General features: G+C 39.2%; 1 protein-coding gene across 7 annotated transcripts in view; it reads left to right on the top strand.

Annotated features, from left to right (window-relative positions):
• Positions 1 to 13,316, top strand: part of Nrg3 (neuregulin 3) — a 1,124,474-nt gene extending 1,111,158 nt beyond the window's left edge. For 4 of the 7 annotated variants that reach the window (XM_052190683.1, XM_052190681.1, XM_052190682.1 and 1 more), the window contains exon 9: positions 12,809 to 13,316. In XM_052190683.1, coding sequence (XP_052046643.1) covers positions 12,809 to 13,316 — 508 coding nt within the window. Of the gene's footprint in view, positions 1 to 12,496; positions 12,569 to 12,808 lie in introns of all 7 variants that reach the window. The other 3 variants (XM_052190679.1, XM_052190678.1, XM_052190677.1) reach the window with 1 other exon arrangement.
• Positions 13,317 to 13,714: the final 398 nt, after the last annotated feature.

Below are 13,714 nucleotides of genomic sequence, written 5' to 3'. Positions count from 1 at the left end.
AACAAAAAATAATGAAACTTTGTGTGAAACTCGGTAGTACTGAGGTATCCTTTTATCAGTAAGTTAGAAATTTAACTTTCTGATCAGTAGTATGGACAAAACCCTGAACAATCTCCTTCAACATAAATGAGGTATCTACTTCTACCCAGTGCTTTTAAATCTGGGGGTTGGGTAAATATTAAAAGCAGAAAATCACAGAGAAAATTTCAGAACTCAGATGTCTTCATTGTTCATGCTATGGAGGTATGAGAAATGGAGCTATCAGGGATTTTGGATACCATGTGTATTGCTTGTGATACAAGGGCACCATGTCCTCAAGGAGGCACTAAAACACAGAGAGCTCAAGGCACAGATTGCAAGATGGGTCTGGTCACAACTATGCTCTTGATGTAACTCACCCATATATACATGGGTATATATGTATACTATAATTATTTAATATTATATATAATATACATATAGGGTATATATGTGTACTATAATTATAAGTAACTTATAATTAAAGGTTGATCTTGTCCCTTACAAGTGTGTCAACTTCAGAAAACTTTGTCATCTAAGCCTAAGCTTCATGTGACCAAAGACTATTGGTCAGATAAAAAAAAAATACTAAGAAACTTCCTTAAGATTTTTGGTATTCAGAGTTGCCATCTTTGTCCCGAGTCAGACAAGACAGGCTACCCCAGGTACTGAGCTATCCCGAGTCTAAGACCTCTGGGGATGCAGACAACCGAGCTGCAGGCTGCAGCCTGCAGCCAGGACCTGGGAGAGCAGCAATTCCTCCATGTGCCAGTCAGGCGCCAGTATTCTGCCCTGCAGAGAAGGCCGAGTCGCCACCTTTGTCCCCAGCCAGACAAGACAGACACCCCAGGTACTGAGCTATTCCAAGTCTGGGACCTCTGGGGACACAGACAACTGAGCTGCTGACTGCAGCCTGCTCCTAGGACCTGGGAGAGCAGTGGTACAGCTGTGTGCCAACCAGGCATGGGGCCAGTGCCCTGCCAAATCCCTGCTGCCATCTTCGCTTTCTGACAGAGCAGACAGGCAGTACCAGGTTCAGTCTTCAGAGACAACCCAAGCATAGCATTTCTTGGGGCAGGACACACCAGGGCTCCAACGGCACCCAAGAGGAGGGCAGCACATCAGCAATCTGTGCCAGGGGAAACCCAGCCATCCAGTGTTGTGGAAATAGCCTTATAAGCTCAAAGGAGGTTGAAGTGCCAGCCAGTGACAACAAGACCAACTAACACCAGTGAAAACTAGATGGCAAAAGGCAAAAGTAGAAACGGTACTAAGAGAAATCAAGGCAATAGGGCAGCATCTGAACGCAATTCTCCATTAACAGCAAGTCCTGGATACCCCAACACACCAGAAAAGCGAGAGTTGGATTTAAAAGCACTGGGCATGATGCTGTTACAGGAACACATGAAGGACATAAATAAATCTCTTAGAGAAATTCAGGAGGAAATGGATCAAAAGTTAGAAGCCCTTACAAGGAAAACACAAAATTCATTAAAAGAAATTCAGGAGAACATGGGTCAAAAGATAGAAGCCAATAAGGAGGAAACACAAAAATCATTTAAAGAAATACAGGAGAAGTTTGGTCAACAGGCTGAGATCATGAAAGAGGAAACACAAAAATCTCTTAAAAAATTACAGGAAAACACAAACAAGCAAGTGAAGGAGCTGAGCAAAACCATTCAAGATCTAAAATCAGAAGTAGAAACAACTAAGAAAACTCAAAGGGAGACAACTTTGGAGATAGAAAACCTTGGGAAGAACTCAGGGGACATAGATGCAAATATCAACAACAAAATACAAGAGATAGAAGAAAGAATCTCAGTTGCTGAAGATACCATAGAAACCATGGACTCAACAGTCAAAGAAAATGCAAAATGCAAAAAGCTTGTAACCCAAAACATCCAAGAAATCCAGGACACAATGAGAAGGCAACACCTAAGGATGATAGGCATAGATGAGAGTGAAGATTTACAACTTAAAGGGCCAGCACATATCTTCAATAAAATTATGGAAGAAAACTTCCCTAACCTAAAGAGAGAGATGCCCATGAATATACAAGAAGCCTACAGAACTCCAAACAGACAGGTCCAGAACAGAAATACCTCCTGTCACATAATAATCAAAACCAAAAATATACTAAAAAAGAAAGAATATTAAAGGCAGTAAGAGAAAAAGGCCAAGTAACATATGAAGGAAGACCTATCAGAATCACATCAGACTTCTCACCAGAGACTATGAAAGCTAGAAGATCCTGGGCAGATCTCATGCAGACTCTAAGAGAACACAAATGCCAGCCAAAACTACTATACCCAGCAAAACTCTCAATCACCATAGATGGAGAAACCAAGATATTCCATGACAAAACCAAGTTTAACCAATATCTTTCCACAAACCCACCCCTAAAAAGGATAGTATGGGGAAAACACCAATACAAGGAGGGAAATGTCACCCTGGAAAAACCAAGATAGTTTCATCAAACCCAAAAGAAGATAACCAATCAAATATAAAAAACAACATCAAAAATGACAGGAAGTAATAATCACTATTCCTTAATATCTCTTAACATCAATGGACTCAATTCCCCCCAAAAAAAAGACATAGACTAACAGACTGGATACATAAACAGGACCCTACATTTTGCTGCTTACAGGAAACACACCTCAGGGTCAAAGACAAACACTATTTTAGAGTAAAAGGCTAGAAGACATTTTTACAAGCAAATGGTCTCAGGAAACAAGCAGGAGTAGCCATTCTAATATCAGATAAAGTTGACTTTCAACCTAAGGTCATCAAAATAGACACTGAGGGACACTTCTTGCTGGTCAAGGGAAAAATACACCAAGAAGAATTCTCAATCCTGAACATCTATGCTCCAAATGCAAAAGCACCCTCATTCATAAAAGAAACTTTACTAAAGCTCAAAGCACACATTGCACCCAATAAAATAATTGTGGGTAACTTCAACACTGCACTTTCCTCAATGGACCGATCAGGAAAAGAAAAAACTAAACAGGAACACAGTGAAACTAATTGAAGCTTTGGACCAATTAGAGTTAACATATATATGTAGAACATTTCATCCTAAAGCAAAAGAACATACCTTTTTCTCAGCATCTCATGGGATCTTCTCCAAAAATCGATCATATAAAATTGGTCACAAGACAGACCTCAACAAATATAAGAAGATGGAAATAATCCCATGCCTCCTATCAGATAACTATGGAGTAAAAGTAGCCTTCAATAGCAACAAAATCAACAGAAAGCCCACATACACATGGAAACTGAACAATACTTTACTTCATGATACCTTGGCCAAGGAAGAAATACACAAAGAAATAAAAGACATTTTAGAATTTAATGAAAATAAAGACACAGCATACCCAAATCTATGGGACACAATGAAAGCAGTACTAAGAGGAAAACTGATAGCCCTGAGTGCCTCCAAAAAGAAAATGGAGAGAGCATACACTAGCAGCTTAAGGGCATACCTGAAAGCTCTAGAACAAAAAGAAGGTAATTCACCGGGGAGGAGTAGAAGACAGGAAATCATCAAACTCAGGGCTGAAACCAATCAAGTAGAAACAAAGAGAACCATACAAAAAAATCAACAAAACCAGGAGCTGGTTCTTTGAAAAAATCAACAAGATATATAAACCGTTAGCCAGACTAACCAAGAGGCATAGAGACAGTATCCAGATTAACAAAATTAGAAATGAAAAGGGAAATATAACAACAGAAACTGAGGAAATTCAAAAATCATCAGGTCCTCCTACAAAAGCCTATAATTAACTCAACGGGAGAATCTGGAGAAAATGGATAGTTTCCTGGACAGATATCAAACACCAAAATTAAATCAGGATCAAATAGATCATCTAAACAATCCCATAACCCCTATAGAGATAAAAGGGGTTTAGAAAGTCTCCCAACCAAAAAAAGCACAGGACCAGATGGTTTTAGTGCAGAATTCTCTCAGACTTTCAAAGAAGACCTAACACCAATACTCTTCAGACTGTTCCACAAAATAAAAACAGAAGGAACACTACCCAACTCATTCTATGAAGCCACAATTATGCTGATACCAAAACCACACAAAGATCCAACAAAGAAAGAGAATTTCAGGCCAATTCCCCTTATGAATATCGATGCAAAAATACTAAATAAAATTCTTACCAACCGAATCCAAGAACACATCAAAACGATCATCTACCATGACCAAGTAGGCTTCATCCCAGGGATGCAGGGATGGTTCAATATAAGGAAATCCATCAATGCAATCCACTACATAAACAAACTCAAAGAAAAAAAAACATATGATCATCTAATTAGATGCAGAAAAAGCATTTGACAAAATTCAGCATCCTTTCATGCTGAAAGTCTTGGAAAGAACAGGAATTCAGGCCCATACCTAAGCATAGTTAAAGCAATATACAGTAAACCTGGGTAGCCAACATCAAACTAAATGGAGAGAAACTTGAAGCAATCCCACTAAAATCAGGGACTAGACAAGGCTGCCCTCTCTCTCCATATCTTTTCAATATAGTACTTTAAGTTCTCGCTAGAGCAATTAGACAACATAAGGAGGTGAAAGGGATTCAAATTGGAAAGGAAGAAATTAAATTACCTCTATTTGCAGATGATGTGATAGTATACTTCAGTGAGCCAAAAAAAGAAAAAAAGAAAAAGAAAAACTCCACCAGAAAACTTCTACAGCTGATAAACAACTTCAGCAAAGTGGCTAGTTATAAAATCAACTCAAGCAAATCAGTAGCCTTCCTATACTCAAAGGATAAACAGGCTGAGAAAGAAGTTAGGGAAATGACACCCTTCAAAATAGCCACAAACCATATAAAGTATCTTGGTGTGACTCTAACCAAACAAATAAAAGATCTGTTTGAGGAGAATTATAGGTCTCTGAAGAAGGAAATCAAAGAAGATCTCAGAAAATGGAAAAACCTTCCATGCTCTTGGATTGGCAGGATTAATATAGTTAAAATGGCCATCTTGCCAAAAGCAAAATGCAGATTCAATGCAATCCCTATCAAAATCCTAACTCAGTTCTTCTTAGAGTTAGAAAAAGCAATTCTCAAATTTATCTGGAATAACAAAAAACCAGGATAGCTAAAACTATTCTCAACAGTAAAAAAGCTTCTGGGGGAATCAGTATCCCAGACATCAAGCAATATTATAGCACAATAGTGTTAAAAACTGCATGGTATTGGCACAGCAACAGGCAAGTGGACCAATGGAATAGAATTGAAGACCCAAAAATGAATCCACACACCTATGGTCACTTGATCTTCGACAAGGAGCTGAAAACATCCAGTGGAAAAAAGACAGTCTTTTCAACACATGGTGCTGGTTCAACTGGAGGTTAGCATGTAGAAGATTGAGAATTGATCCATTCTTATCTCCTTGTACTAAGCTCAACTCCAAGTGGATCAAAGACCTCCACATAAAACCAGACACACTGAAAGTAATAGAAAAGAAACTGGGGGAAACCCTTGAAGACATGGGCACAGGGGAAAAGTTCCTGAACAGAACATCAATAGCTTATGCTCTAAGATCAAGAATTGGCAAATGGGACATCATAAAATTACAAAGTTTCTGTAAGGCAAAGGACACTGTTAAACGGACAAAACTGCAACCAACAAACAAGGAAAAGATCTTCACCAACCCTACATCCGATAGAGGGCTAATATCCAATATATACAAGGAACTCAAGAAGTTAGACGCCAGGGAACCAAATAACCCTATTTAAAATGGGGTGCAGATCTAAACAAAGAATTTTCACCTAAAGAAATTCGGGTGGCTGAGAAGCACCTTAAGAAATGCTCATCATCATTAGTCATTAGGGAAATGCAAATCAAAACAACCCTGAGATTTCACCTCACACCAGTCAGAACTGCTAAGGTTAAAAGCTCAGGAGACAGTTTTTAACACTATTGCTCTGTAGTATTGCTTGAGGTCTGGGATACTAATTTCCCCAGAAGTTCTTTTACTGTAGAGAATAGTTTTAGATATCCTGGGTTTTTTGTTATTCCAGATAAAATTGAGAATTGCGTTTTCTAACTCTGTGAAGAACTAAGTTGGGATTTTGATGGAGATTGCATTGAATCTGTATATTGCTTTTAGCAAGATGGCCATTTTAACTATATTAATCCTACCAATCCACGAGTATGAAAGATTTTTCCATTTTCTGAGGGCTTCTTCACTTTTCTTCTTCAGTGACCTGAACTTCTTGTCGTATAGATCTTTCACTTGTTTGGTTAGAGTCACATCAAGATACTGCATATTGTTTGTGGCTATTGTACATGGTGTCATTTCCCTAACTTCTTTCTCAGCCTGCTTGTCCTTTGAGTATAGGAAGGCAACTGATTTGCTTGAGTTGATTTTATAACCTGCCACTTTGCTGAAGTTGTTTATTAGCTGAAGTAGTTCTCTGGTGGAGTTTTTTGGGTCACTTAAGTATACTATCATGTCATCTGCAAATAGTGATAATTTTACTTCTTCCTTTCCAATTTGGATCCCTTTGACCTCCTTATGTTGACTAATTGCTCTAGCTAGAACTTCAAGTACTATATTGAAAAATATGGAGAGAGAGGGCAGCCTTGTCTAGTCCCTGATTTTAGTGGGATTGCTTCAAGTTTCTCTCCATTTAGTTTGATATTAGCTACCGGTTTGCTGTATATTGCTTTAACTATGTTTAGGTATGGGCCTTGAATTCCTGTTCTTTCCAAGCATTTTAGCATGAAAGGATGATGAATTTGCATAGTATTGGCACAGGGACAAGCAAGTGGACCAATGGAACTGAAGACCCAGAAATGAATCCACACACCTATGGTCACTTGATCTTCGACAAAGAAGCTGAAAACATCCAGTGGAAAAAAGATAGCCTTTTCAACAAATGGTGCTGGTTCAACTGGAGGTCAGTATGCAGGAGAATGTGAATTGATCCATTCTTATCTTCTTGTACTAAGCTCAACTCCAAGTGGATCAAGGACCTCCACATAAAACCAGTCACACTGAAACTAATAGAAAAAAAAAACTGGGAAAAACCCTTGAGGACATAGGCACAGGAAAAAAGTTCCTGAACAGAACACCAATAGCTTATGCTCTAAGATCAAGAACTGACAAATGGGATCTCGTAAAATTACAAAGTTTCTGTAAGGCAAAGGACACTCTCAAAAGAACAAAACAGCAACCAACAAATTGGGAAAAGATCTTCACCAATCCTACATCCAATAGAGGGCTAATATCCAATATATACAAAGAAGTCAAGTACCAAATAACCCTATTAAAAAATGGGGTACAGTCCTAAACAAAGAATTTTCACCTGAAGAAATTCGAATGGCCGAGAAGCACCTTAAGAAATGTTAAACATCATTAGCCATTAGGGAAATACAAATCAAAACAACCCTGAGATTTCCCCTCACACCAGTCAGAATGGCTAAGGTTAAAAACTCAGGAGACAGCAGGTGCTGGCGAGGATGTGGAAAAAGAGGAACACTCCTTCACTGATGGTGGGATTGTAAGAAGGTACAACCATATAGAAATCAATCTGGCAGTTGCTTAGAAAACTAAACATGACACTTCCAGAGGGCCCTGCTATACCTCTCCTGGGCATATACCCAGAGGATTCCCCGGCATGCTCCACTAAGTTCATAGCAGCCTTATTTATAATAGCCAGAAACTGGAAAGAACCCAGATGTCCCTCAATGGAGGAATGGATACAGAAAATGTGGTATATTTACACAATGGAATACTACTCAGCAATTAAAAACAATAAATTCATGAAATTTGTAGGCAAACGGTTGGAACTGGAAAATATCATCCTAAGTAAGGTAACCCAATTACAAAAGAATATACATGGAATGCAATCTCTGATAAGTGGATATTAACTAGACCAGAAGCTCTGAATACCCAAGACACAGGTAGCATATCAAATGACCCCCGTGAAGAAGAAAGGAGAGGTCCCTGATCCTGGAAAGGCCTGATCCAGCATTGTAGGGGAATACTAGGACAATGAAAGAGGAGGGAGGTGATTAGAAAATGGGTGGAGAGAAAGCTTATGGGACATATGGGGAGGGGGGAACTGGGAAATGGGAAAGCATTTGGAATGTAAACAAAGAATTTAGAAAATAAAAATTGGTGGGAAAAAATGGGAAAAAAAGATTTTTGGTATTCACAGAAATGATTGTTGCCTCAGTGATTCTCATAATGCTATCATTAACTTCAAGAATCTAGATTTACTGTAGGTATTTGCAGAATCAGGTTCTAGTTGTATCTAGAAGTTGACTTTCTGAAAGAGCCAGGCTGGGTTTCTGTGCATTTTTTTTTTAATGGTAATTGTTTCAGATTGCTTGTTTTCATCCAGAGACCATAGCAGGTAGGATGTCAAGTTCATAACCTTTACATTTCTCTTTTCTTCTAGACCTGGAATCGATGAACTCTAGCCCTGTCTAATTAAGTTTCGCATAGGTTTCCTTATAAAGAAAGATTCTTGGAGATAAGATACAAGGAGATGGGGCAGCTAAGTAATCGAAAGAATGTAATCAAAGTGGCAAAGTGGCTTGCAATTTGCTTGGCCTTAGCTCTGAAAAGGGGGTTTAATTTAGCCCATACTGATACTGACCCTCTCTCGTAGGACTGTACACACACACACACAGCCTGTCTTTCCCTATGGTAGATATTAGAATGGTTGTCTAGAATGCCCTTATTATACTGTAATTTTTTTCCTCTTGGCCACTACTCTGGTTCTCACCCACCATGTTCCTGATGTAAGAAAGCTCAGAGCCTAAGGCATGTTGCAGTTTGAATCACAAATTCACTGACCTTGCAGGACTTGCGTTTTTGTTCATTTTCTGCCTCCTCTTTTCTCTCCTGGGCTTACATGGTTGTAACTTTGTGGCTCGGTCACTACTGACTTGGCGGTAGTCTCTGTAACTGGCAGGCCACATGCCTTTTCTCTGTGTCAGTGTACCCAGTGTTGTTAAATGTTGACTCTGTAAGTCATTCTGGCTTCAGCACAGTAAGTCTTAGGGCACAATCTTATTGTCAATTCTTAAAAACAGCTATTTTCTGCTCCTGGGGGACTGACTCTCTCCTGGGACTGGAAATGGGGTTAGTAATAGAATTTCCCAGCTAACATTCTTCAAATCTGCCCTAAGCCTGAAAGGGGAGTAAATGAATTTGCAAGAGCCATCAGCCATCTGGTCCTGTTTACGGAGCATGTGTTTGTTGTCTGCTAAATAGGCCTCATGCATGTGGCTTCTCTCTTGGGTTGGAAATTGTGCCGAGCCTGAACCCTTCGCCTGTTCTAGCACAGCAGCTCTTAGAATGGGCTAGATGCAGAATGAGCATCTGACTGGAGCCAGCCCAGGTAATAATGCCCAAAGCATTGGACTACTACATGATAAACAAATTAATTGACATACGACAGGCTAATAAAAAGGAATAAATTCAGAGAAGTCAGATTAACATCCTCAAAATTCTCATGATCTAAATCATGCTTAGTTCCTACCTCATCTAGCAACCTGATGCACTTTACTTTTGGTATTCTTTGAAGCCATTATTGGTGAATGCAAGGAGGAAAGAAAAGGTTAAATAGCCATTTCAGAGTGGCGCTATGAATTCTCCTGGCTTCTCATGAGAAAAAAAGCTGAGATTGTTTCTTAGCTTTCTAACCAAACTAACTACACAACAGGAAATATGTGCTAAAAACATCCCAATGGCTGATGACATGAGATGGAATAGCTAATTGTAGGATCAGTCAGTTCTTTGCACTACTACATACCTCAATTGCTTCCTAGGAGTCAACTAACCAGTTGGTGGTGGTGTATGCTTTTAATCCCAGGACTCAGGAGACAGAAGAAGGTTCAAGGTCAGCCTGGTCTACAAAACAAATTCCAGGACAGCAAAGGCTACCCAAAGAAACCCAATCTCAAAAAACAAACAAACAAAAATCAAAATAACAACAACAAAAGAGTCAACTAGAGAAACAAAGCCTGTGGCCTGCCCCACGGCTTACAATGTGTTAAACAGACATGAACAATCGCAACGTTTCTTTGCACACATGGCCACAGGGAAAAGCATAATTGTGGCTTTTGATTTCTTTTCCTGAGGGATGACAGGGAGTGCAATCCAAACTAATGTTAGCAGTCAGTGAATACTATCAAACTATTGAAGAGTTTCTGAAATTCCAGGGAAGCAGAATTCTGTCTGAATTGCTTCTATGTTATAATTTCATCTAGAAATTTAGATTATATTTAAGCGTTTATTAAAATATCAAGGCTGAGACTGCTCAGGGAAACCCTGGGAAGGAACTGAGGGTCACTCTGTGCCTCTGGTGAAAGAATATAGCAGAAAACATGGTACAGATTGTTTCAGTTCAACCCTACAGCATCACCATCCTCCAAGTACCCAAGGAGTATGAGAGATTATATGTTTGTTTTGTGTGGTGTTGAACCCAGGCCTGTATTACACAGAGATTGCACTTCCATTGATTTCTATCACCAGCCCCTATGTGTTTTAAGAGTTTGGAAAAATCAAACAAGACTACCATTATCTGAGAGCCCAAATTATATAATGATATTGGTTCTTGCAACCATGTTGTATTCCAAATTAAATCAACCATGGACAATGATCATTCTTTAAAACCCACCTTCACACTATAGCAAAAGATTAGATTTCCCTTACTGCCATGTGTGTGATCAGTAGCTGATTCTGGAAATGGCACAAGTTAGCTAACTTCAATTCCTCTTGCCCATCTAAGTCCTTAATTCAGAATCATGTTGAATAGGTCAATATTTGACTTTTGAATAGGTCGACTAATTGCCTTTGTTGACTGGTCATGCTACAGTGGTGAGTCACTGTGGCAGTTAGTTATAAATGTTGTCTAAGATATTCAACATTTTTCAAATAGAATTTATCCATCTGTAAGACTTTACTAGTATTATCATCACATTACTGCTTATTAGATTCTACTTATAGATCTACCCTGATGACATTGAAGCAGATACAGTATTATTCCAGTCACAGTTCTTAGGTCTCTTCTATATGTAAATATATGAAAGGCATATGTTCTGTATATTTATATGTTCTGGAAGTATGGTACCAACAGCTAAAGAAATGGGCCCAAGGCTTGCTCCTTTCTTTTATTGAGATTGTCTCATGGATTAGACCTTTAGAATCTGATTTTCTGTCATAGAAGGCACAGGAATAAGATCCCACAAGGAATGTTCTTATTCATGGCTATATAATATTAAGCATCCCAAAAGATGTCATAGCCTAGTTTACCTTAGGATATCCCTTCATTAGTTAGTTCTGAATTTTATATTGATAATTTTAGAGTGACAAAAGGACAATTACAGAATCTTCCTTCTGTCACTTTTGTAAAGGTGCAACTTGGAACAGGTCATAGGAACGCCCCTTGGAATTATCTACTCATTTATCAATAAGAAAAATAAACTAAAAAAAAAAGTGTTTTACATGACATAATTGGAAGTGAAAGTACTTTTTCAAATTACTGTGTAAATGCTATTACATCTGATATTAGTTAATGCACTATAAAAGACTCTGTTCTTGAAGATATATTCATTCATTGTGTGTTCATTAGATCAGGCATTATTGGTGACCAACTCTATTACAGATAAACTGAGAAAATATGACTGCTACTCACCCCTCTTTACTAATTCTGGTGAAATTGCTCCCATTGTGACCTCACAGTAGATACTTCTTTGTAGCTATTCAATAGATTTCATTGCAACTATTCTTTACATATATAGAAATAATTATTTACATTATAATATAAGCCAAGAAAATTAAATCTATTCCATGGAAATTAGTTGTTTAGTATATGCTTACATTTAAGGTTTAGTATTGATCAATAACTTACTATAAGTAGAATAAAATCTATCATTCAGGGTTCCCAAAGCCCTTTCCATAAAGGCTGATACACAGTTCCTTCCTGGCACTGGAAAGATCAACAGAAGAAAGTCAGGAGCCGCAAGCAGGTCTAAACTCAGATCCTGGAATCCTTAAGTTGCGTGGATTTTAACACTGGTGTTTGTGATAAGCCATTGCCGTACACCAGTTCCCTCTTTCACTGTTGGAACACTGAAAACACTGCTGGTTTGGGAGAATGTTTTGTGTTCCCACTAGGCAGGCAGAGGGATTAGATGTGCTTGTGTTTGTCCTCTGTTCAGCAATGGGCCATCAAGGCAATTCCTACAGAGCAAAATGCCAACAGCTATCAGGTTCACATCGCACATGTAAAGCAGAAGCTTCCATGACTACCATACCTTGATGGTGAAAAATGAGCTTCCTGATGGCCCCTAATGACCACACAATTCCAGGAGACAGACCCAGGGTTGAGAGGGTGGCTAAGCTATGGGTGAAGTGATGCCCTGGTCGTGTCCTGTTTGTCACGATGAAAAAGGCCACGCTGACGTGCTCAACACCCATTTACTTTGTATTCTAGGATAGAGGTCAGGAAGACTATATCCCACCTGCCTTTACAGCTGTGGTGTGTTGAAAGACCCCTGGATTTAAAGTAAGAAGATCTGGGTTTGAGTCTCAGTCTGTCCCTTATTTTTCTGTGTGACCTAGAGCAAGTCACTTCACTGATCTGAATTGCGAGTTGCTGTCCGTGGGAGCGTAGTATCCGTCTAATGGGGTTGCTGTGAGAAGACAGTGACATGGTGCATGTGGAAAGTGATTTTTGGATGGTATGGTTCTCAGAGGCACAGTGGGAGCCTCAATATGACTGTTGCTTTTTGTTGTTCTTGTTTAGGTATGCATCCAGTGGCTTGAGAACCCAACAAAATGCATCAATAAATATGCAACTGCCTTCAAGAGAAACAAACCCCTATTTTAATAGCTTGGATCAAAAGGACCTGGTGGGTTATTTATCCCCAAGGGCCAATTCCGTGCCCATCATTCCGTCGATGGGTCTAGAAGAAACCTGCATGCAAATGCCAGGGATTTCTGATGTCAAAAGCATTAAATGGTGCAAAAACTCCTACTCCGCTGACATTGTCAACGCGACTATTCCAGTCAGCGATTGTCTTCTAGAAGAACAACAGGAAGTGAAAATATTACTAGAGACTGTGCAGGAACAGATCCGGATTCTGACTGATGCTAGACGGTCAGAAGACTACGAACTGGCCAGCATGGAAACTGAGGACAGTGCGAGCGAAAACACAGCCTTTCTCCCCCTGAGTCCCACGGCCAAATCAGAACGAGAGGCACAATTTGTCTTAAGAAATGAAATACAAAGAGACTCTGTGCTAATGAAGTGACACGAGATGTAGGAATCTGTGCATTCTATGCTTTGCTCAACAGGAAGGAGAGGAAATTAAATACAAATTATTTATATGCATTAATTTAAGAGCATCTACTTAGAAGAAACCAAATAGTCTGCCGCCCTCATATCATAGTGTTTTTTAACAAAATATTTTTTTAACGGGAAAGAAGCGTTTCAGGAAGGATAAAGCTTACCACTAAAGCTTTAGGGGAGAATTCTGAATCCAATTTCAGTTAGTCCTTACACTGTCCTCTTTGACTCTTGGACGATTTGGCCATTTCCAACCTTTGGTCCCGTAATGCCAGTGTCTATAAGGAAAAGAAACTGGTGTTCTCCTAGCTTCAAAGGGATGAAGTTTGTTCCAAGGGCAAATGTGCCAGTTAAGCAGATAGC

The sequence above is a fragment of the Apodemus sylvaticus genome, chromosome 8, assembly GCF_947179515.1.
Source record: "Apodemus sylvaticus chromosome 8, mApoSyl1.1, whole genome shotgun sequence".
Lineage (NCBI taxonomy): Eukaryota > Metazoa > Chordata > Mammalia > Rodentia > Muridae > Apodemus > Apodemus sylvaticus.
This window is presented reverse-complemented; position numbering and strand designations above follow the sequence as displayed.